This window comes from Bos indicus x Bos taurus, chromosome 1 (assembly GCF_003369695.1).
Source record: "Bos indicus x Bos taurus breed Angus x Brahman F1 hybrid chromosome 1, Bos_hybrid_MaternalHap_v2.0, whole genome shotgun sequence".
Classification (NCBI taxonomy): domain Eukaryota; kingdom Metazoa; phylum Chordata; class Mammalia; order Artiodactyla; family Bovidae; genus Bos; species Bos indicus x Bos taurus.
Genome location: NC_040076.1, coordinates 106829639 through 106855207, shown reverse-complemented (window position 1 = coordinate 106855207; position 25569 = coordinate 106829639). Strand labels below are relative to the sequence as shown.

The 25569-nt window shown below is 43.6% G+C and overlaps 1 protein-coding gene across 1 annotated transcript in view; it reads right to left on the bottom strand.

Annotated features, from left to right (window-relative positions):
- The window catches only part of LOC113898048, a 42207-nt gene that overhangs the window by 1689 nt on the left and 14949 nt on the right, over positions 1-25569 (bottom strand). Inside the window, exons 4-17 of the mRNA XM_027550851.1 lie at positions 25355-25399; positions 19048-19089; positions 18674-18703; positions 15056-15100; positions 13955-14002; positions 13748-13794; positions 13602-13651; positions 12859-13076; positions 12495-12745; positions 9057-9191; positions 6167-6305; positions 4724-4777; positions 4382-4462; positions 1617-1886 (exon numbers count right to left, since the gene is read on the bottom strand). Of these exons, the coding sequence (XP_027406652.1) occupies positions 1617-1886; positions 4382-4462; positions 4724-4777; positions 6167-6305; positions 9057-9191; positions 12495-12745; positions 12859-13076; positions 13602-13651; positions 13748-13794; positions 13955-14002; positions 15056-15100; positions 18674-18703; positions 19048-19089; positions 25355-25399 (1455 nt within the window). The remainder of the gene's footprint in view (positions 1-1616; positions 1887-4381; positions 4463-4723; positions 4778-6166; positions 6306-9056; positions 9192-12494; positions 12746-12858; positions 13077-13601; positions 13652-13747; positions 13795-13954; positions 14003-15055; positions 15101-18673; positions 18704-19047; positions 19090-25354; positions 25400-25569) is intronic.

Below are 25569 nucleotides of genomic sequence, written 5' to 3'. Positions count from 1 at the left end.
CAGCCAATCACCCAGATATTTTGACTACAGGAGGGCAGAAAACACTGGAAAATTTCTGGCTTTTTGTTCGTCTGTAACTTATTGAAGATTTTTCTCCTATTCAATGACAAATTGGACTAGTAAGGTTTTATGATCCATTTCACTGCCAAAAAATGTCACAAATCCTTATTCAGCTTTATGTGGCGCCAAGTTAGGCGTCTAGCGAAGTCAAGAGCAGATAAAAACAAAACAACCACTCATTCTACAGGATCTGTGAGATGGTCAGATTTCCAAACCTTCCTTTGATGGACAAGGCTATGATTGTTTCCTTATCACAGCAGAGGCCAGTACTGTTGATAGGCAGAAGTGCCTATATGCAAATAGGGAGATTTCCACATGTGGGCCTCAGTGATTTACATAATTTCAACATATTCAAGAAAAAGAAATTTGATATTGAAACTGGCTCTTCTATTGCCTTGCAGCTCTTGCATCCAAACTGGTGGGGGCGTTCAGAAAGTTCACCCTCCACACCTGACATCATCCTGGGCGGTCACCCCAGACTTTAACTTTTCATATAAGCTTTTGGGGTGGCTGACACACTTTTACATTCTTTAAGGAACAAAAAGTCCGAATAGAATTCCAAATAAAAACCTCTCTCTGACTTGCTTCTGAGAAGTAACACAGCATTTGTTAATCATGGTAACAATACATATTAATAAAAATCCAAGTTGTGAATTGGTTTGACCTCGGGTCTAACAATATGCTAAGTCAAGCCACAAAAAAAAGAAGTGCTTCAAAACAAAGGAAGGAACCCTGTGGTTTTCTGGACTGAGACCAGAAACAACTCCCTTTAGCGCTCTGTTCCCATCTTTGCTGCTGGAGGCTCACTAGTGCCACCAAGTGGAGCACTGCGTCAATACCACAGGAAGTCTGGAAGGCTCAAGGCTTCCAGTTAGGTCTCCAGTTAAGGACATTATCAATGGACACGAGTTTGAGCAGACTCCAGAAGACAGTGAAAGACAGGGAAGCCCGGCATGCAGCTGCTCATGGGGTCTGCAAGAGTCGGACATAACTGAGCAACTGAACGACAACAAAGGACATTATCTACTCCTGCCGGAGTCTCACTGCCTGAACCTAGAGTTTTATATGCATTATCTCTTTTCATTCTCACAAGAGACCTAGGACATTGGGAGTTTCACATCCATTTGACAGATGAGAATATAGAGGCTTTATGCGAGGTAAGGAATTTGCTTAGTCATAGATATATTACACAACACAGGGAATATAGCCAGTATTTTATAACTGTAAATAGAATATAACCTGTAAAAATTGTGAAACACTACATTGTACACCTGTACCTTACTGTATATATAAAGTATACTTCAATTTAAAAAAAAAAAACAAATCTGCTTGGTCACAAACCTAGCCAGCACTTGAGACGGTATTCAAATGCTTCCTCTGATGCCACACGTGAATCATCTTTACTTAGATTATGACCCACATGCTTACTGCAGAGCATTTGCGCAATCTTCTGAACCTGAGCTTAGACGTGACTAACACCTTCTAGAGTATAAATTTGCTATTTGCAAAGACACAGCTTGACCCCAAGTAAATGACTAAGATAATTTTCTGCTTACCTCTCAGCACATCTTGGACTTCAACTGAATCAACATTTTTTAAGCAGTTACATAAATTCTGAGCTGTGGCATTATTCTGCTCCTTTTCTTGCCACTTCTTCAGCATCTTAAACTTACTGATCGTAACATTGTCTTCCTTCTCCCGGATAGCATCGATTTCGCTAATATTCAGCTTCAGGTTGGCAATAGCAATCTTTAACCACTCCTTCCCCAGCTTCTCAGCAAGGTTAAACAACTGCGTGTCTGTTAGGGTTTTAGTCTTCACCCCATCTAAAAGCACATGAAGAATTCAGCAGTTCCTCTCAACACTTCATTTATAGTCATTGACAATGAAAATGTATTCTCTTTATATAAAAAAGATACCATGATTTGAAACTTTAACTGCTTTTAAAATAAATTTAAGTGCCAAAAAAGTCCCTGCTTTCCAAACTATTAGAAGAACCAAAGGGAATGATTACACATAAGGTTGAACTGGGATATAATGCTCACAAGGATAATTCAGTGATTCAGGGAATGAAATTGTTTTACAAAGCTGCACAAATTAGGCTGGAGGGAAAAAAAAATCAGGCATCAAAAATAATTTACGTGGCTCAAAAAGAAAAATATACATTTCCCCTTGCCCATCTCTGCATCTTCACATACAAAGTGCTACCTTTAGTAGTCACTAAAGAGGGCAGCAAGAGATATTAACTGCAGTCTCCATTCTGCCATCTCCTGGCATTAGGGGGAAGAGCATATTCCACAGAAAAGTCAGGGGCACAGTGTCTGTAATATCAGTATCTGTTGTTCACTAAGAAACCATGTCATCATTCTGGAAGGGATTATGTTTACCAACACAAACCAGTGCCTCAATACAAAATACCAGCCCCAGCTGGGTTTTCTATGCTCACACTTTTCAGATGGTTGTGCTATGATGCAGCAAAGCTCACCAGGTGTAGAGTCTCATTAAGGATCCTCCAGGCCTTACAAACCCTGGAGGTGCCATGAGAAGAGTGTGAGGAAGAATCCTTCCTGCCCCTCCTCCAGAACCATAACACTTTGCTCATCTAGAGCCAATAGTCTAATGAAGGGAACCTAACATTTCTATTGAACCCTAACCCCCTTAACTCAAGAATGGTTTCTAAAGGATGGCCACTGCCCTCTAGTGGTCTTCTAATGCGTGTGGCTTGTGTTCCTCTCTAAAACTACTACAAGAGAAACCACACAGGGAATCCATCCATCAAAGATTCAAGTTCTCAGGATCATCTCCAAACATACTGTGTCAGATTCTATATCTAAATTTTAACAAGATCTCAAAGTGACTCAGAGTTAAGAGATGACTATATTTTAAAAAGCAATATGGTGATATGCTGAGCCTCAAACTATCAGGATAGTGACTCAGTATCTTTAAAAATGTTGTGAAAATACCTAAACAAAAGTAAATCATTATTAATTTATTTGTTACCACATTGTCAACTCTAAAAAGGCTGGAAATCCTTAATTTTCTAGGTAGTATTTGATCATTTTATTCTATGTCTAGCTACTTGTTCTTGGAGCTAATTTTAAATAGCCAAATAACTGCAAAAAAGGAAAAAATTTTCCTATGTGTCCCATTCAGTTATAAGTGAATAATTTTTGAGGATCTAATATACAACATGATGACTACAGTTAATAATAAATACTATGCTGTACTCTTGAGATTTGCTAAGAGAAGGCCTTATGAGTTCTACCACCAAAAAAAAAAAGGTGGCTGTGTGAGGTGATAGATGTGCTAATTCATTCGATTGGTAAATATTTCACAGTGTATGCTTACATCAAAGCATCCCATTGTGTACTTATATACAGTTTTTATTTGTCAACTATATCTCAATAAAACTGAAAGAATATGTATCCCAATTTGGTTAGGTTTTAAAAATAATTCCAGAGCCTCATTTATTTTGATGTTCATTTAATAGAAATAATAAACAATTCTCTAGTGACAAACAGTAAAATCAGACATACACCATCCTCTTCAACTCCAAGCGGATAACATCTTATTTTAGTCTATAGAGTTTATCTGCTTTTAGATTCACACCTTCTTACAATAATAAAAGGTATTTTGATGAAAGGGTTCATCTACATGAGGCCCCCAAAGCCTTAAGATCTTGTCTTGTGTAATTTGAGTCTGGGTTTTTTAACTTCAATTTGTGAATTCAGTTTGGACTTGAATTTTGAGGTACATACTCCATCTTCTGGCTCCTTGGAGTACTGTTGTTAAGTGCTTAAATCTCTACTGTATTTTCACAGCTACCAAGCCTTGGTCTCTGCCATTTAAATGGAAGAAATTAACTTGACCTTTATCTCTAATAATTGAGCTGGTGGCTTCCTCCCCGAAAAGATAGTGAATAACTGGGAAGCCAGTGAATGCACACACGGACATTCATTATTCACTTCTTCAGTGAATGCTCTTTATCTTCTACATTAGAGGCCGCAGGCTCAGTGCTGTAGGAAGTGCAGAGATGGACAAGCCGCGGCCACTGACCCTACAGGCTGCAAGACCTTCCCTTGACCCCACTTCTACTTTCACCAAGTGCACGGGAGGAGGAGGCAGTCAAGGTGGAAAAGTAGGCTGGGGCAGACCACCTAGGACCTTTATCCAGGCCCGAGAAGCTTGGACCCAGGGGGAGAGCAGGCACACCTGGGATATGGCTCCAGGAAGACTGACCCAAGGAGAACATGTGTCAGATGAACATCCTGGGGGAGACTAGAGGAAGCGACTGAGAGCCACAGAGGACATGTTTACAAACCTGAACTGTCAATCTGCTTCATTCTTTTATCATAGACCATCTCATCAGGTAAGCTGCTACTCATTTTTCGTCGCCTGTTACCTTTAAAAAAAAAAACAACAACAAATTGGCTTTCCCTTATGGTTTTATTATCCACCCATCTTTAAGCTGAACTTTTAAAAAATCATTTTAAAATCATCATTCTGACAGAACAAATTAAAAAAGGATTCAAAGCTCATTCAGATAATTAAGAGTTATGGAACACTTAACAGATCCTGAACATTACTGGATTTGCAAAGCAGAATGAAAATTCTAGTGGATGGAAGGAAGAGACGAGTTTAATGTCCACTTACAAGCACTTACCACTTGTGCTGCTTTTTGAAATGTTCTGGTTCTGATGATGCTGAACCCAGTCACCTGTTAAGGTACAATAAGCAGCAGTTGGAAAAGTGGTATGAAATTGGAATTAAAGCATCGATGTGTGAAAGCACGTGAAGCTCTAGGGTTTTGGTAATCTCTCTCAAATTCAAATGCGGGTTTTAACTTGGTATGTATGCAAATACCCTGAGCTTGAACTCCTTCCAGCATGTCTGGTGGGACCAGTGTCTCCCATATTTCAGTCATCTGCACACTGCTGGCATGGTATCTGCCACACCCAGAGGTCAGGTGAAATGTCATTCCTTCCATATTTCTCTAAATCTAAAACTACTATAAATAGAACATTGACATCATGTGCCATATGGAGAAGGAAGCCTTAAACATTTTTAAAAAATAAATAACATCTTTAAATTTTAAGTGTATTTATATGTACCCCACTCCAGTATTCTTGACTGGAGAAGTCCATGGACAGAGGAGTCTGGTGGTCTACAGTCCATGGGGTCACAAAAAGTCAGACATGGCTAAGCGACTAACACACACACACGCACAAATCGTAAAAGAATCTCATATATGTATTATCATTATATATACTTAGTGGGTTCTTTGCAGAAACTTCATTATGATTTGACACCACCTGCCCCATGAGTTCAGCCCTGCTCTAACAGATGCCTACATGTTGGGCAGGCCTTCCACAGGTCGCTTGAGTGAAAACATCTTATGAGTGATGGGCAATTTCTGTTCATCGTTAGGATAGGCCTCCCCAAAATAATAGAAACCAGAACCATCTTATGAGGCAGAATATTATTAAGTAAGTTTTAAAAAGAGTCTTAAAAGGTGGTCTTTAAAACTGCAAAGAGACTTAGTCTGGAAGAACATCTGTTATTCAGGTTGCTACATATTAAATATCTTTATTACTGAGGCATTTGCTATGATTAAAAAGTAACATCTTTCAGGTTCACTTATTTGAGCAAATTAAATAATACAATCCCCAATACAGAATCCCAAAACTAGGACTCCTCTGGGTAAGTAACTGTAGTTTGGATAAAAGGGCCTGTTTCAAACTGGCTAATTTAAGGGTATAATATTGAGAACAGGAATCACACCTATACAAAAGCTTCCGGCTTAACCTAGGACAGAATCCCAAATGGATTAGATTGGGTTTTATTTCTGGAGTAGAAAGCCTCAATAGCAAATATGGGCTCTGTGCACCTGCTGAGTGTGGGGATTTGACGGTGCGGGCCTGAGAACCAGAGCCGGCACGTCTGTCCCAAGAACTGGGGCCTCTGCTTCTCTTAATCAAATTTTTTGATGTTATGATGATGGGACAGATGAGTACTCTATTTGCTTTCCACCCGAGCCACTCCCCCCAACCCTCCCCAACCCCCCACCTGCCAAACAGAGTTTTAATTCAAGATACAAGATACTCACACTCTCTCAGTTTTGCTTTCCATACAATTTCCTCAGAATCCATTTCAACCAAGAGTAATTTAAACTCCACTGGTTGCTCCAGATACACTTCAATATAACTTTTCAATTTTAAAAGTGAACCATCCACAAATTCAATTTCCTTAAAAAAAAAAAAAAAGTGGTTTTCTTAAATTTACAAGTTGCATTAATTAACAACATAAAACATCAGATAAGGAATAAAGGCAATGAGAAGGGTTAGTGCTTCAGTGGACACCCACTGAAATTCTGACCTTGTAAATCCACTCCTTAACCACACCTCCTCTCACTCTCCCGCTTTCAGCCCCTCCTTACTCTTAGTGAGAACTGTTTTCCACCTCATTGAAGCTTCTAGTCCCATGGCCCTTGCTTTCCAAAGTGTAACTTTTCGGCCCTTTCCTGACTTCCAACATTTCATGTTCCCCAAATGGAACCTGTGCTCAACCATCAGCCACCCTCTCCCAGGTGCTTTAAGCTCCTCAGCACCTTTCTCTTAGATCATTCTCTGATCTGTCCAACTGATTTCACATTTACAGAACTACGTGCAGTGTTGTGTCCACATTCCCTCACTGAACACCACCTTCCCCCAACAAATCCTTTTATCACTATTTTATGCATAAAGGATCCCAGAGAAGTGAACGAATTTGCCCAAGTCCACATCTAAGTGGTGGAACTGGAATTGGAATTCATGCCTGTGACTCCAAAGTCTGAGCTCTTAACCACTATTCAGACTGTCTCCTGGCTTCCCGTGCCTCTGCTTCTCTCCAGACTGGCTAGCAAGAAATACATCTTTAAAAAAACATCAGTGAACTGCACTGGCGGTCACCATCACAAACTAATGCTCTTAGTCTGTTCCTCTTCCTTTCTGTTCCAAGTCACTAGTATTATCCTCCTAACCTTCCAAGGGTCAGTCACCAAGGTCTACAAAGCTGAGACAGCAGCTCCCCTAATCCCACTCTCCTAAATCCCTCCAGGTTCATTTCCCCAGAACTCTCCTGGGGCTCAGCCCAGCTGCAGGGTCCCGTGCCCTCCTTAGGCACCTGGGGCCACCTCTCCCAGGACAGCCTGGGAAAGCTCGTCTCTCCCAAGCTCGTCTCTCTGGAATCCAAGCCCAGAGCCAACAGCACCCACGAGAAAGCCTTCCTGGAAACCCACCGCACTTGGTCCTCGTCTCTAAAGGAACACCACGTTATAGTAACATTATTTCTCTACATGAATGGAGCATATCCCGCACCACACTGGCATCTTTGAGGGAAAAGACTGTGCCTTACTTATTTTTTAATTTTTAGCTCTTATCAGGCTGGCTGGTAATAGGCACATTGATGTCAGTTAAGCAAATCATTAATGGTATAAAACTAATAAGACACCTTATATTTACACGGAGTTTTACAACTCTCAGGAGTGCCCCAAACCATTACTTTATATGATCCTTACAGCAATCTTGGGAGATTATCCCCATTTTATAGGCCAGAAATTTGGTTAAGAGGGAGCCCACAGTTAGTGACAGTCTATGCACTAACTACATGACTAACTACGACTAGAATGCAGACCGTTTAAAGCCCTCTAGCTATCAACATCTTTTGTAAGAAACAACTCCTGGGATCCCCTCGGTCTCTTTCTGGGAACAGCCACCCATTCAATATGTATTCTTCCCTCTCCTAGTGGTTCTTAACCTTGGCAGCACATTATAGTCACCGTGGGAGCTTTAACAAGTCCAATGCCTGGGCCATTCCCAGACCAATTAAGTCAGCATCTCTGGAGGTGGGACCCAGGCCACCGAATTTTTTTTTTAAGCTCCCCAGGGAAATTCACACTCAAAAGCACACCCTTCTCATTTAGTCCCACCGCCCAGACAAGGCTGCAGTTTGAGTCTCATGAGTCTCTTGATGTGCCACCTGCTGGGGCCTGATCCGTGTGGAAGGGATGAAAATCAACCTCTCAGATCCCAGTGGGGAGATGGTAGCTTCAGGAGCCAAGGTAGTCAAAGCCGTGGGCAAGCTCTGCTCACATGTGTGGCTGGGCAGAGCACCCGCCTGCTTTGCACACTGGTTTCCTCAGCCGTGTTACTGTATGGCTAAATGGTTCAAAGCTTGTGCAGAAATGCTTTGAAACTGAAAAGGAAGGCTGTCCTGATCAACCTGATTGCTTCTACAGGGCACAAGGCCCTGATAATACCAACATAATAAAACAACGCAATATGGACCATTGCCATTAGCTCTCTTGCCTCCCACTTTTAATTTAATGGAAAAAAAACATGTTTTCAACTTTTCATAAACTGCAAAACAGACAAAGGAGGTAGACAAAAGGAATTTCCATGCAGATGTCCAGACTAGATAAGCTATGGCATACACCCAGGGCACATAATGAAAATAAACTTTAAAAATAACTAAGTCATTTCCGACAAGCCAAAATTGCTTACAAGTGTCGTGGTGTGCACAGTGAATGCTTCAAATCTAACAATTTATTCCCATAACTACTTTTCAAACGCCTTCCAGTGGGAAAAGCCCAATATCCTTTATTAGCAACTCTTTTCCATTAACCTTTAATGCTTTGCATGACTTAAACTTAAGTTTTGTATTCCTTTGAAGCTAAAATTATTTTAATAACTTAATTTAAAATGCAAGAAAACTGAAAACCTTTTCAAAGGGAAAGAGAAATGAAGAGTCTACTTTTTTGATGACTGCAGATGAACCCTGAAATTCAACAGCATCTTTGGAATAAACTGCAAGTTTAACAAAACAACTGCTTTCTTAGACACTGGGAAATAAAAAGGAGAACAAAATGCATTATTTTTAAATATCTTCAAAATGCTGTATCTAAGAAATCTACACGCTCCCCACACTGCTATGCCAAGTTGATTTTTTACAGTGTCTACCTCTGGGGTGATCTCAGCTTCTGGCTCACTGATCAGCCTGTACTTCTTCCCATTCTGCAGCAACTTCTGGCAAACCGGAGGCTTGTCGATTTTCATGAATTTCTTAGAGGAGTGCTTTACAGACTTGGAAATATCCTAAAGGTGGAAATAGGTCTGGGTTTTGAAATCCATCACCAACAACTGTGAGAGTCGAAGTCAAGAACCGGGCAGTGCGTGTGCCAGCTGTATTATTTTCACGTCCTCCTACAGACATGACAGCCAGGGAGGATGTCCCACAGTGATCACAAGGGGTAAAGGCCCAGAAGTTGAGACATCTTTGTTCTACGCATCGGTCACGTAGCCCAACTTCTTCCCACAAAAACGCTACAGCCAGAAGTGTCACTTACACCCTGTGTGGCACCACCAATTTGCTTCTGAAGGGTCTGAGAACATTACATGAGCACTTGCACTACACATGGGCACTAATTCCACACCCATCATGTGAACAGAGAGCACCTCTTTTACTAGAAGTGGTTCCAGCTGACTCAAAGTTTGTCTCTGCCCCACACTTGATATGTCCCCATCCTTGCTGTCATTAACTCTCTTTCTGATGTGGCCCTAGAGGGGACCCCGATTTTACATGTCTTGTTCCAATGCTCCCCAAGAGGTGAATGTAATCTCTGGCCCAAGCTCCCTTGGTAAAGTAGCTGTATGGCTGAATATGAAATTTAGGTTTCTTGAAACAGAGTTCAAGGAAATCTTTTCCTACACAGGAAAAAAAAAAATCAACTGGAGAAGGCATAAAAATAAAACACTAGCCAGGAAGGATATCCTGCCTTCCCCATGCCACGCTCTCCATTGTCCTGATGGCAGCCTTCTCCACATCTGCTGATGTAATCAGCTCCTGACCCCAGCTTCCCAGGAAGTCTGGATAATGCTCTTTCAGTTAACTGAATTTACTTTTAAAATATAAGGTTCATTAAATAATAGTGCTTTTTCCAAATCTATACTAATTCTACTTTACATGTATGTGTGTTCAGTCGCTCAGTCATATCCAACTCTTTGTGATCCCATGGGCTATAGTCCACCAGGCTCCTCTGTCCATGGGATTTTCTAAGCAAGAATACTGGAGTGGGTTGCCATTTCCTCCTCCAAGAATTATACTTTAGGTGCAGTTATTTTTATACCACTTTGAAGGCTACTTTCCCAACTGAAAGTATTATCTTTAGTGAGATTACAGGAAGCATATTTTACTTTCTTAGGAGGAAACAAAAAAATCTATTACTTAAAGTTTTTACACTTTAATACATATTGCTAGTTATAATCCATATAACATTTTTAAAGCATGCAAATAATACAACCTAAAACCACTGGGAGTGGGTAGCTTGATATAAATTCTGTAACTCAAATTATAATTCACAAAATAGTATACTTTACAATAGCTGTGTCGATCACAATAAACTGGAAAATTCTGAAGGAGATGGGAGTACCAGACCACCTGACCTGTCTCTTGGGAAACCTGTACGCAGGTCAGGAAGCAACAGTTAAAACTGGACATGGAACAGACTGGTTCCAAATAGGAAAAGGAGTACGTCAAGGCTGTATATTGTCACCCTGCTTATTTAACTTATATGCAGAGTACATCATGAGAAATGCTGGGTTGGAGGAAGCACAAGCTGGAATCAAGATTGCCGGGAGAAATATCAATAACCTCAGATATGCAGATGACACCACCCTTAGGGCAGAAAGTGAAGAAGAACTAAAGAGCCTCTTTATGAAAGTGAAAGAGGAGAGTGAAAAAGTTGGCTTAAAGCTCAACATTCAGAAAACGAAGATCATGGCATCACTTCATCGCAAACAGATGGGGAAACAGTGGAAACAGTGTCAGACTTTATTTTTCTGGGCTCCAAAATCACTGCAGATGGTGACTGCAGCCATGAAATTAAAAGACGCTTCCTTGGAAGGAAACTTAGGACCAACCTAGACAGCATATTCAAAAGCAGAGACATTACTCTGTCAACAAAGGTCCATCTAGTCGAGGCTATGGTTTTTCCAGTAGTCATGCATGGATGTTGAGAGTTGGACTATAAAGAAGGCTGAGCGCTGAAGAATTGATGCTTTTGAATTGTGGTGTTGGAGAAGACTCTTGAGAGTCCCTTGGACTGCAAGGAGATCCAACCAGTCCATTCTGAAGGAGATCAGTCCTGGGTGTTCATTGGAAGGACTGATGTTGAAGCTGAAACTCCAATGCTTTGGCCACCTGATGTGAAGAGCTGACTCATTTGAAAAGACCCTGATGCTGGGAAAGATTGCGGGCAGGAGAAGAACGGGACGACAGAGGATGAGATGATTGGATGGCATCACCGACTCAATGGACATGGGTTTGGGTAAACTCTGGCAGTTGGTGATGGATAGGGAGGCCTGGCATGCTGCGGTTCATGGGGTTGCAGAGTTAGACACGACTGAGCGACTGAACTGAACTGAATGCTTAATTTTTTTCCACATCTGTTAAACCCTGATTTTGAATCTGAAAGGATAATTTTGAGTCACTGCTTTATCTTTTGTCAGTGTTCCACCCACCTCTAAGTCATTATAACTGTATTGACAGTGAGTCAGGGTATAAAAGGAGATTCAATCCTCTGTTTTCAATGATATAGTTCAGAACCTAGGCTAAACAACATAGATTTATTCTGCATTCTGGCAAACAGGTTCCATTACAAATATCCAAACCCTTCCCCTCAGGTCATTCTACCTTAAACATATTGGGTGCTTCATGAATATTTGCTGCTACAAAACCCAGAATGTTGAACCCATGAACCAAACGTCAACTTTTATCCAAAAAATTACTCTGGAATGAGGTGTGTCTTACTGGCAGAGCTTTAAGCCAAGGAGGAATCTCCAGTCTCCCTACATTTGACCCAAAGACCTGAAATGGCCCCCCAGTGTATCCAGAGCAGGTGCCTCGCCAACTGTAATGTCCCAGTCACCTGGGAATACTAAACAGGGTAGGCGCTGAGTCTGCAGGTCGGGGTGGTGCTGAGATTTGGCATTTTAAGGAGCACCCTTGCTGATGGCAACCAGCCGCTCCTGGTTCCCTGGTCCCCAAGTCACATGTTCAGCAGCAAGGCTGTAGAGAACAGATGGCCTTGGTTGTTCTCCAGGCAACCGTCTCCAAGGCCAGGCCTGCTGGGTCATGCCACACCCACCTCTAGAGAGCTATTTTCCTATCTGCTCTCCTCCCAATGGTGTTCAGGTGTATAATACCCATGCTCCATGGCTCTGAGGACCTGGCACTGATCTTATAACTTCTGTGAGTGAGCATGACATCAGACCCACCATAGGGAGACAATTAAATCAACAGAGACACCCGGATCTTAGATCAACAGACATCACCCAGACCTTGTATAAAGTCTGAACACACAGTATGCAACATTTAGTATTCACTTTCATTGGCCTTACCTTGATGAAGGATTCATTATTGGTTGCTACATACACTCGAAAAGACAAGGACGGGTTATGGTCGATGGCTTTGTACAGAATCACTGCCCCGTGGTGGAATACCGTCTCTTCGCTTTGAACAACGGGTCCCACAGGAGAAAGAGAGCTCACACGCCATTTGACGTGGGTTGCAGAATGGTCCACAGTATATTCTAATGAGGCCCCAGTACTTTTAACATGGAAGACTTTGAACGTCATGTTGGCATCTCGGTCTGTCAACACATGAAGCTGAATTAGTGTTCTGGGCATTGCATGTGTTGCACATATACTCTCACACGTCCACACATGCACACGCCAATTAAACTTTTAGCAAACAAATACTCACGACCCAAGCAGAGGGAATGTGGAAACTGAATGGAGGTAAGACAGAGCGGGTCACATTTAACATCAAACAAGGGTCCACCGACGGCCCAGGGCTTCACAATGAGGTCTGAATATTTGCTCCAGGACAAGACGCAATACTTGATATCAACTTTCCCGTTAACCTCAAATATCAGACCAGTCTCCGTGCACTGGTAAGTTCCCTCTCCATCCACCTTCAGCCTGTATTGGATAGATAAGAACACCTGTCAAGTCCTGATGTTTGTTTAGGAGAGGATTTCTTAAAAAAATTTTTTTTAATTCATTTTTTTGTTGTTGTTTAATTTCACTCAAAAGCACTGAGGGAACTCCACGACATTTTGAAGCAGCATCACAATCAAAGGAAACAATCTAACGCTTTCCCTGGTGGCTCAGTAGTAAAGAAGCCTCCTGCCAATGCAAGAGACACGGGTTTGATTTCTGATCCGGGAAGATCCCACCTACCTCGGAGCAACTAAGCCCGTGTGCCACAGAAGAGTAGCCCCCACTCCTCGCAACTAGAGAAAAGCCCACAGCAACAAAGACTCGGCACAGCCAAAACAAATAAATAAAATTATATATATATATATAAAGAAAACAATCCAAGAAAGTACATAAAATGTGCGAAGTTAAGTTATGCTGTTTTGTGTTTCCCCAACTTGGGGTTATTTTTACATAGACAGATAAATTACGAATGGTATCATGTCTCCTGTATTCCCAATGACTCACAAAAACTGTCCTCGGGAAAGAAGCCTGGGGGTCACCAGTTCATTGTGTTTCTGGAGAAAAAGCACAGATATAACACATATGTAAATGTCATTTTCTTCAATAAAGCAAATTAAAGAATCATCCTTTATAATTAAAAACATACTTACATTTTCAGCATTACAGTGTTCACAGTGAGATTGGATTTTATTAGATTCTAAATGATAGAGAAAAAAATTTTACTTACAGGAATGTGACTGGCATTTTTGGACAAAATTTTTTTGACAAATATATATGATATGACCATATCACAAAATTCAAAGATATAGGACCCCTCAAGCAATAATGAGACTATTTTGGAGAATGTAAATTCATACCTGAATTATAATGCTGTGTGGGCAATTCTTTATCCTCCCATTCTTCAACTGTAACAGATATTGTCACACATGTATTGGCATAAGTCAGTCACAGGGTAAATCAGTTAAGCCCCACCCCCCACACCCAGCTTCACAACCAATAGGAACTTTGTGCTAAATCACTTCAGTCGTGTCCAACTCTTTGTGACCCTACAGACTGAGGCCTGCCAGGTTCGCTGTCCGTGGGATTCTCCAGGCAAGAATACTGGAGTGGGTTGTCATTTCCTGCTCCAGAAGATTGTCCCGACCCAGAGATTGAACCTGTGTCTCCTGCACTGCAGGCAGACTCTTTATCTTTAAGCCACCGGGCAAGCCCAACAGGAACCTTAAACGTATATGAAACATCTCTTTGAGTGGATTCGGTGATACAAGACACTTTCCGTTTTTGAGTCTCGCTGTAGGTATAAGGCAGCAGTTTCCAAACTTTTTGGCACGAGGGACTGGTTTCACAGAAGACAGTTTTTCCATGGACTGGGGGATGGTAGGACGGGGGGCGGTAGAGGGGGTGCAGTGGGGGGGGTGTTTTGGGATTATTCAAGTGCATTACATTTATTGTGTACTTCATTTCTATTTTTATGACATTGTGATATATAATGAAATACTTATACAACACATCACATGGCAGAATCGGATCATTAGGCATTAAAGTCTCACAAGGAGTGGGCAACCTAGTTCCATGGGCAGTTCACAGTAGGGTCTGTATTCCCATGAGAATCTTGTCCCACCGCTGCTCTGACAGGAGGTGGCACTCAGGCGGTAACGCAAGCAACGGGAAGTGGCTGTAAATACAGATGAGGCTTTGCTCGCTAGCTCACCGCTCACCTCCTGCTGTGTGGCCCGGCTCCTAATGGTACCAGACAGTGGCCCAGGGGTTGGGGACCCCTGGTATAAAGCAGGAAAATAAGCTTGAATGTGAAAGTTTCCATGCACCCTACTTTGGCACATTAAGTCTTTAGCTGATCTTTTGACACTGAAACAATAGCTCTCTCATCTCACACAGGCACAGGGTGAACAGGATACATCAGAGAAGATAAGAGGGCAAGGGCACTGCCTCACTCTTACCCTGAGCAGACGCTTCCTCGGTGGAAGACTCTCCTAGTTTCCCATCTGTGAAGACAAAGAGAGCTCAGGGCGCAGGTGGCCATGGACAAACTCTTCACCAGTCACTCCTCGGCTAGACCAGTGTCTCAGGCTGGACAGCCGCAGGCCCCAATGAAGAGTCCCTCAGAGTGGTCAGAAGTCGGGAACTAAGCTGGAGTTGATATCCCCAAGACAAAGCCTGACTGGCATCAGCCCTTCAGCTTAGTATAGTTAGAGATGAGCAGAGCAGTAAGAGAGGAACTGATGTCTGATTTTAGGCATGTTTAAGCTGTAACTGTCTTGTAAGAGTGTCTGATTTAGCATGTAGACTCTTTCCATTGGCTCCCCACTACTCGTCTCTGGTCAGCCTCCCTGCATTTACTGCCCTCAAGTCACTCTGAACCACTCTCCACACCAAAGCATGCTCCTGCCTCAGGCCCTTTGCACTCACCGTCTCCCAGGCTGAATATTCACACTGCTCACCCAGTCACATCCCTGTCGTCTCTGCTCAAATATCACCTTATCAGAGAGGCTTTCATGACGTACCACCCCTCTCCCTGACACATCTCTTCCCCCTTTCATTTTCATCAGGGCACTGCTCACCACCTCGCACATGATAAGCTCAGTGTTTCTGCTTCCTGTCTCTCTCCCCACTAGAATGTAAGTTTCACAAGGACTGTAATCCCAGGGCCTGGTAAGTGTTCATTTTCTGAATGACTAGAATCACAGAATACAAAAATACATTATGAAAGGGAACAGTGGTGAATCTTCCTATTATCTACACCAGATACTGGTTTATAAGTTTAGGCTTAGTTACGTATGAAATCTTTGTCTATTACTTTCCTCATCTGTTAAATGAGAGTTAACGTAATACCACTCCCCAGAAAGACAGAAAATTAAATTATAGGTAGGGATTGCGCCTGGCACTCAGCAAGCAGTCAGTGAGTGCTATTATTTTGCTATGGTGATGTGTGAAACTCAAAAACATTAATAATTCTGAAGCAGACAATAACCCTTCACTTGGGAGATGATCTAATGTGTTGAATACTTGGTTTTATATTTGAAAGATCTGAACAACCTTTGGGAGGATGAGTCCCATTAGTGAGACAGGCATCTTGAGCACACGTGGAAGGTCCAGGCCACCACCAATGCCCAGAAGCAGTGGACCCCCTCTCTGCCCACCCAGGACCCTGGCTCCAGTCCTTGCTACACAAGCTGCCTGCTCTCAGGACATCACATGGAGACCAGGGGTTGAAAGACAGAACCAGATTTTAAAAACAGCATTAAAATGAAATAGAAAATAGAAACTAAACGTATTCAGAATTCTGGACTCAGAATACCATAGATCTGAAGGTTCTGAAACACCGATCCAAGTCCTGCACCAGAAAATCTTTCAACCTTATTCCACAGCCGCTATCCTAAAAAGCATAATAAAATTCTAAATATTCTATTCAAAAGCAGAGACATTACTTTGCCAACAAAGGTTCGTCTAGTCAAGGTTATGGTTTTTCCTGTGGTCATGTATGGATGTGAGAGTTGGACTGTGAAGAAGCCTGAGCGCCGAAGAATTGATGCTTTTGAACTGTGGTATTGGAGAAGACTCTTGAGAGTCCCTTGGACTGCAAGGAGATCCAACCAGTCCATTCTGAAGGAGATCAGCCCTGGGTGTTCTTCGGAAGGAATGCTGCTAAAGCTTAAACTCCAGTACTTTGGCCACCTCATGTGAAGAGTTGACTCACCGGAAAAGACTCTGATGCTGGGAGGGATTGGGAGCAGGAGGAGAAGGGGACGACAGAGGATGAGATGGCTGGATGGCATCACTGACTCGATGGACGTGAGTCTCAGTGAACTCCGGGAGTTGGTGATGGACAGGGAGCCCTGGCGTGCTGCGATTCATGGGGTCACAAAGAGTCGGACATGACTAAGCGACTGATCTGATCTGATCTGATCATCTACACTGCATTTCATCCACATACCATGTTTTTGTGTCTTGCTATTTGCCTGGGGAGCTGAGAAAACGAAAGTTGTTAGAGAAGCCTAACTGCCCAGCACAGTCTTCCAGCAGGTCTTCCCAGCCAAAGCAGAGAAACTGATGCACTTCTCTCCAATACATAATTCTCGGCTTCTCTTTAATCCATGTGATTCAGGTGACTTCAGGGCTCACAATAGAAGGTATATCCAATCAGAAGGATGATGGGTGGGCCTGCACGGCCAGTTGGCCCACCCACAGAGAAGCAAGCAACCCAGGGTAGCCTATTTGGTCCTCCCATCTGACCTCAGAATGGAGGTGAATGGGGGGTATCTTTTTGACCTCTTCCCCAAGGTGGAGGATAAAAGGTCTTTTAACAAAGAGAATAACCTTGGGGAAAGGCAGGGCCCTGTGGACAGCCCTGGACATCCAGGTGTCTCATATGGCCAAGGGCCAGGTCCAGCGGCTCCTGACCTACATGTGCCCTGTCTGACAGCACTGACTCCAGCCTCCCATCCAAATCTGAGCCTAGCTTGAGCCTCATGGACTCCTAATGCCTTCCACCTGGTTGCCACCCTGATGAGGCCCTGGGCCAAACCTGGCTGCCAGGACCCTGGGGGCCCTGCCTCTGGATCCAGTGTCTCCATGGCCATTTACTCAGTTATTAACCAGGGACAACAAAGAAGTGATCCCAAGACACAGCCTCTGACTTCATTTCTATTCTAGTCCAATCTATGGAGGCTGGACTTCTGATTGCATTTAATTGGATGAAATAATCCTTATTATGTATAAGGAGGATTGGAAGTAGGAAGGCTGGTATACATTATTCCTTATGGGTATCAGATGGTGACATCTACTCCACAAGTGTGATACAGAAATAACTACAGGTTCTTATCTATACACAACATGACTGCAAGGAGCTTACAGTTACCTTCATGGATTCCCCACTGGGAAACTGCAGAGAGAATTAGATTAAATACAAGATTTCTGAGTGAAAAGACTTCAGTTATTTTAAAATATTATAAAGACACCCCCTGACTGCCTTGTTATAGTATTTGTGTTCATAAGCAGATAATAGTCTAAGAACTGGGAGGGAAAAAAATCCTAAAGCATAATAAAATCAGTTAAAATAAAAGCTTAGTCATGCAACTTAAGTTCTTCACAAAACTTTGGCCCAAAAGCAAATTTTATATTTAGAATCTATGTCTTTACAGTGGTTTCATGACTCAAGTTGTTCATAAACAGCCAGAACAGCAAGCCAGAAACTTTAAACCACATATGGTACCACATTTTCAGCAGTGAACACTCTAGTCTGTGATTAACTGTGAGCAGTGCCCACCACGGGAGGAAGCAGAGGCTGTGGCTGTAGATTTTGGTCAGTCCCTCAATCTCTTCTCCTTTGGGAACCGCAGAGCAAAGCCGCACACGAAGACCAGGAACACACCCCTTGTATTCCAAGTGTACTGAGCTCAAATTTTCAAAATGCTTATTCATTTCCCAGTGTTGAACCCAATCTGACACAGAAAAAGATCATAAACAAGCCACTTGCAACTTAAAAATCTCAAAGCCTATCCTTCTTTCTTCCTTTCAGTAACAAAAAAGAAAGTCAGAAGAAGGAAGGATATACTCACTTGTTTTTTCTGGTTTTGCCTCTTCATTATCTACGGAAAAAAAAAAAAAAGGTTGAAATCATGTCATATGAAATTCATATGACAACTAAGAAAAAAACACACAGGCTAATGGAAGAATAGGTGAAGTGTTTGCCTCACTAATAGCAACCATTTCCTGTCTGTCTTCCTCAGCTCATCCTGTTTTGCCACTTTACTTGCCAACTAGAAATTATTTACCATATAAGTACTCTTCGGTACGTCACCAAAAGGACACTTGTAATTACTATGTCCTCGAGCAATATCAGTGACATGGGCTTTACAGTAAAATAAAAATAAAGGTGTCCATGTTTAACTAGAATTCTGTTATTAAAGAAAAACATACACAGATAACTCACCAGATTCAGCTTCAGAACCGCTCTCAAAGCTGCTGTCCTCACCTTAAAAAAAAAAAAAAAGGATACACAGAAGCACACAATGAATAAAAAAGTAGGAACTATTTTTTTAAATTGTACATATAATAAAACAGACCCAAACTCAACTAATTTCCTCCTTTTACTCCATTCTCACTGAGTCCCAAACTAGTCTGGTTTACGAAAAAGAAGGCTTATCCTTCTTTGGAGCTGGATGAAATATACTTTAATTACTTAAATATGAGCCCAAATCATACTTTGGCTGCAATAACCACTTTATTTGGTGTCATCCAAGTCTCATCCAGCCTGACCTGCCTCTACTGCTCCCGTCTTGCCTCTGCACTGTGCATCTAGAAGGTTCCATGCACAAGTTCAATGATACAACAGTGCAGAATTCTGTAATGCAAAATGCCATTTCCCTGAAGCACAGGACAAAGAGTCTACTTCTGGAGTGACCCCAAGAATGTTCCCTCCCTTTCCTCACCCCCAACTCAGCCCGTCTGTCCACTGCAATCAGGCTTCTGTTCCCACAGTTAGCTTGGAATTCTTTCCCCGATGTCCCCAAAGGCCCACTAACCCCAGACCCATGGGACAGATCCATAGTTCCCAGCGGTAAAGGCATCTAGCAGCCCTTCCTGTCCACACAGCTCTCCCATCTATCCTGGTTCTCCACCTACCTCTGTGTGTCTTCATCTGCCCTACTGTGTGTCCGACTGTTTGCCACCCCATGGACTGTAGCCCGCCAGGCTCCTCTGTCCATGGGGATTCTCCAGGCAAGAATGCTGGAGTGGGTTGCCATGCCCTCCTCGACGGGATCTTCCCACCCAGTGATCAAACCCCAGTCTCCTGCACTGCAGGCGGATTCCTTACCATCAGAGCCACCAGGGAAGCCCACCCAACTACTAATACCCAGGCTCCACTTCCCACACACACCCAGCCTTCTTTCTACCTTGAGAGCCCCACAAGGACCTATCATCTACTCCCAAAGCGGATTCCAACCCCCACCTCCAAGGGTGCCCTGACCTGTTCCTGACAGAGCAGACAAGCACCAAGGCACCTCTCTCTCCCTCATCCACCCCCTTCAACTGCTCCTCCTGCTTCACCCTGCTTGGGATCCCCTGAGTAAGTATGTGGGAAGCTATTAATATGATTCTCAGATCTTCCCTCGATATACACACGCGAACAACCAAAACCAAGGACAGGCAATAGCTATACGGAGGAAAGAAAAGATTTGAGAATAAAGATGAGAACAATAATATAGCCCCTAAGAGCAGCTTTTCTGGGGTGTTCACTACGTGCCAGGCACTATACAGTATATATACTTACTCATTCACGTGTATTCATTAATTACATTTATGTACTCATTTTGCATATCTGTATTTACATATATTTATGTAAGAGCTTTATATACGTTAACACATTAGCCCTCACAACTGCCCAATGAGGTAGGCTGAGGTCAGTTAATTTCCTTATGTAAGACCACCACCACCACCAACCCCACTACCCCTACTCTCCACCCAGGGAGTCTGAAGCTAAGATATCAACTTGGGTAATCTAGCTTGAACTTGCATTCTTAACCATGGTGTTTCACGTGCAAACATGCTTCTTATTGCTTCAGCAGTTTAACACCCAGGACCTGGTGATGGACAGGATGAGTGGGAAGAAGGGGAGGAGGAGGCAGGTTCCTCATGAGATGATTCCTGAGTGGAAGGCGAGGCACTGAAACAGGGCTGGGAAATCAAAAGTGATAAGACACGGCCTTGGACCTCCAGGGCTTGAAGCACAGAGCAGTGGTTCTCAACCTTGGCTGCACACTGATGCCACCTAGAGAGCTTTCCACACACACACAGCCATGCCTGGGATTCTGGCTTCCTTGCTGCTGCTGCTGCTGCTAAATCACTTCAGTCGTGTCCAACTCTGTGCGACCCCAGAGATGGCAGCCCACCAGGTTCCCCCGTCCCTGGGATTCTCCAGGCAAGAACATTGGAGTGCGTTGCCATTTCCTTCTCCAATGCATAAAAGTGAAAAGTGAAAGTGAAGTCACTCAGTCGTGTCTGACCCTTAGCGACCCTATGGACTGCAGCCTACCAGGCTCCTCCGTCCATGGGATTTTCCAGGCAAGAGTACTGGAGTGGGGTGCCATCGGCTTCCTTAGGGGGTACTAATTAACTAATCGGGGCTAGCATTTTTGGTAAAGGGCCCCAGATAACTGGAATGTACAGCCAGGGCTGAGAACCATGGACTAAAACCAACCCACCATAATCACTTCCTTGTTCCCCAAGCTGTACCCCAGCGTGATTATGACTCCTTCCTCCAAGTCTCAGACACACCATCCCATTGCCTGGATAGCCCTTCCCCAGACCCCACCTCCAGACCCCAAGGTATCCATGAGAAGCTAGCCCAGTCACTTCTGCTGACCAACTCACTCTGCTCCACCAAGTCAGATGAGCCGTGCCTCTCTCCGATCCATCCGTATATCCCTCTGTCAAGCAGTGGCCGCTTGCTGAGCTGTTGGTGCCTGAGCCTTGGAGGACTGAGGCCATGTCTCACCACCTGATCCCCCTAGCACCCATCCCTAGAGATGCTCCATGAGATGCTTTGCCCAGCTTTAAAGAACCGAGCAGCCCCCACCATGTCTTTATCTGCCAATTCCCTTGCAATCTAGGACTTCTGCATGTATGTGTGTGCGCGCATGCATGCTAAGTCGTGTACAACTCTCTGAGACCCCATGGACTGTAGCCCACAGGCTCCTCAGTCCATGGAATTCTCCAGGCAAGAACACTGGAGTGGGTTGTTGTACCCTCCTCTAGGTGATCTTCCTGACCCGGGGATCGAACCTGCGTCTCTTATATCTCCTGCATTGACAGGCAGGTTCTTTACCACTAGCGCCACCTAGGAAGCCCCTAGAACCTCTGCAGGGATTAATTCTGCCTGGACCAGCCCCAGGTGAGGCCCACCTTCTGCTCCAGGTCCCTGGGAAGTGGAGTCTGGGGCCATCCCTTCAATTCACCTTCCCTCTGATTTGGGGCCTAAGACTCCTTATTCTATTTCTGCTTCTCTGCCCTGCAAGCCCCCTCAAGCCCCCAGGACCATTTTTCTGTCTCATGGCACATATCTGAGAACTAAATAAGATGTCTGTGGAGAGTGACCAGCCCGGGGCCTCATACACAGTAGTCACGATTTTTAAGCGGTAGCGGTTTTTACTACCAGGTCACACTCCTAAACTCTAGTGACAGGCCAGCCCAAGCCTGCTACCACCAGCACTAAACCCTCCCCACGTTTGTGTAGGTTAGAGCTCTGGCAGCTGGATCCCTGTTTTGGGAAGCTAGCATGCAAACAGCCCCCAACTCTGAGTTTCTTTTCTCTCATTTTCTCATCCTGATGGGTTCCACCTTGACTACACCCAGCTGTCCTGAATGCCAGCCTAGATCCAGACAAAACCTACACCCCTGTGACCCATTTCATTCCACTAAAAATAGGCTAAACTTTTAAAAATAAACCTTAAAAAAAATTGAAAGGAAGGACAGAAAGGTGGGAAAGGGAACAGAGGCAATGTGGCAGCAGGCAAACTGAAATCCCAAGTCCCATGCCCTCCCAGGGCTAGCAGCCCGGTCCTCAGCAGTGAAAGTGTGGAGTCCTAACCACCGGACCGCCAGGGGATTCCCACCTACACTTCCTGACCAGCCTCCCTTCGTCCAGCTGAGAAGGCTTCACCCCACTCTGACCTGAAGTGTCTCTCCCCTCACTCGAGAATCTGAATTATCTACTACACTCCGCATTCAAACGTTTGTAACTCTCAATTTCAGACACTGCTGCCAGCAGCAGGCTTTCTCCTCCTTCCTTAGACAGCGGTCCTTGCACAGTCTCCTTCCAGTCTTCATTTTGGTTGCATATTACGAAACCATCATTCTCCTACTTTTTTATTTGAAAGGGTATTTAGCACAACTTTAGGGACCAATCTTCTTTAGTCACTAGGAACACGGAAACCTCATAAAGATAACTGATGTAATCATCAAACCAGTACAAAATTACCTTGATGAAAAAGGGGGAAATACACTTAATCTTCCAGATATAAAGATAAAAACTCCCATCTGGCAACAAGATTGCCAGGTGGCCCTGTTTTCAGAAATGACAAGGGCAAGGAAACAAATTAGAGGGACAACTTTTGCTACTTGTCCGTCCTAAATATATTCTGTTGCACATAAACCTAATCACAGGAGTAAATCAAGCATGCAAAGACCACAGTCCCAGAAAATGGTTCGGGACGAACGGCCCTGTGACTTCTGTGATTTCTCAATCACAGAAATAATTGAGCTTAAGTTTTTTCAAGAAAACATGGATTTTTTTCTGGATGACAAGCTTTGGATTTTTTTCTTCTGATATAACTTTTTTTATTTTTCTATAACAACCTTGAGTGAGTGAGTGAGTGAAGTCGCTCAGTCGTGTCCAACTCTTTGCGACCCCATGGACTGTAGCCTACCATGCTCCTCTGTCCATGGGATTTTCCAGACAAGAGTACTGGAGTGGATTGCCATTTCCTTCTCCAGAGGATCTTCCCAGTCCAGGGATCGAACCTGGGTCTCCCGCATTGAAGTCTGCACACTACACAATTCAAAGTGTACAACTCAATGGCTTTTCATATATTTACATTTCCCTGGTGGCTCCAATGGTAAAGAATCCGCCTGTAGTGAGGGAGAACTGGGTTCGATCCCTAGGTTGGGAAGATCCCCTGGAGCAGGGCATGGCAACCCACTCTAGTACTCTTGCCTGGAGAATCCCCATGGACAGAGGAGCCTGGCGGGCTACAGTTCATGGGTTCGAAAAGAGTTGGACACGACTGAGCAACTAAGCAACAACAACTGTACATCCATCACAACGCTAAGAGTTGGACACAACTGAGCGACTTTCCCTTTTCACTTTCATGCATTGGAGAAGGAAATGACAACCCACTCCAGTGTTCTTGCCTGGAGAATCCCAGGGACAGGGGAGCCTGGTGGGCTGCTGTCTATGGGGTCGCACAGAGTCAGACACGACTGAAGCGACTTAGCAGCAGCAGCAGCAGGTTACTCTTGCCTGGAAACTCCCATGGACAGAGAAGCCTGGTAGGCTGCAGTCCATGGGGTCTGGAAAGTCGGACACAACTGAGCGACTTCACTTTCACTTTTCACTTTCCTGCACTGGAGAAGCAAATGGCAACCCACTCCAGTGTTCTTGCCTGGAGAATCCCAGGGATGGGGGTGCCGTCTGTGGGGTCACACAGAGTCGGACACGACTGAAGCGACTTAGCAGCAGCAGCAGCAGCAGCAGCAGGTTAGTCCTAACTTTCCTTCCAAGGAGTAAGCATCTTTAATTTCATGGCTGCAATCACCATCTGCAGTGATTTTGGAGCCCAAAAAAATAAAGTCTGACACTGTTTCCACTGTTTCCCCATCTATTTCCCATGAAGTGATGGGACCAGATGCCATGATCTTAGTTTTCTGAATGCTGAGCTTGTGTATGAGGGTTCAAATTTCTCCACATCCTTGACAATTCTTGCTATTATCTTTTTCATTGTAGCCGCCCTAGTGGCTGTGAAATGGCATCTTTCTGTGGGTTTGAATTGTATTTCGCTGAAATAATATTGAGCATCTTTCATGTGCTTATTGGGCATTTGTACATCCACTGTGGAGAAAAGATTTTTTAATCCAAAGGTCCTATGCAATCTAGCCCCCACCTGTCTCTATAAACGCACTTTGGCCCTGCCACCCTTCCCCTCGCTCTCTGATTCCAGTCATCTGACCTTCTTCAGTCTCCACAAACAAGCACTGTGCACTTTCCCACATGGGGACATTTACACCTGCAAGTCTTTTGAACTCAGATAACTTTTGTCCCCACCTTTGCCCTGTTACCGCAATGCATCCTTCAGAGTTCAAGTCAACCATCACCTTCTCAGGGAAACCTCCCAGGACTACCCCAGCCAAGTATCCACCACCTGGTTTGGCTCACAGAGGACCCTGTATTAGGTTAGTGAAACCAATCTAGAAAATGGTCCAGTTGCCTCATCAGATAAATTCTCAGTTTCATTAAGTACAGCTTCATCACCGAATTTTAAGTTACTGATTTCTCTAGGCTAAGTAACCATGAAAGTTTAAAACTTAATCAGCTCTTTTAAGTAGAAAGATGAAAGTTCCTATCTTTCATGCAGATTGCTTGAAGTGAAACAGAAAAATTAATTGTTATTTATCTTGCGATGAATTGGTTATTTTATAAAAATTTCATTTGGGCATTTACCAATGTTAATCATATCTCTTACCTGATTTAGAGTCCCCTGAAGTATCTAGGTTGGGGCTGGGGTAATCTAAATTTTGAGAAAGAAATCAAGTTTAGTAGTATAAATACAAGGATAAAGTAGAAGTTTGTGTTCATTTTTGTAAAATATTGCTAAACCAAAAATAACAGAAGTATCCTCTTCTATAAATCACGTCTTTAAACCCAAAGCAGCACTGCAAGTCAAATTAACATCCAGTT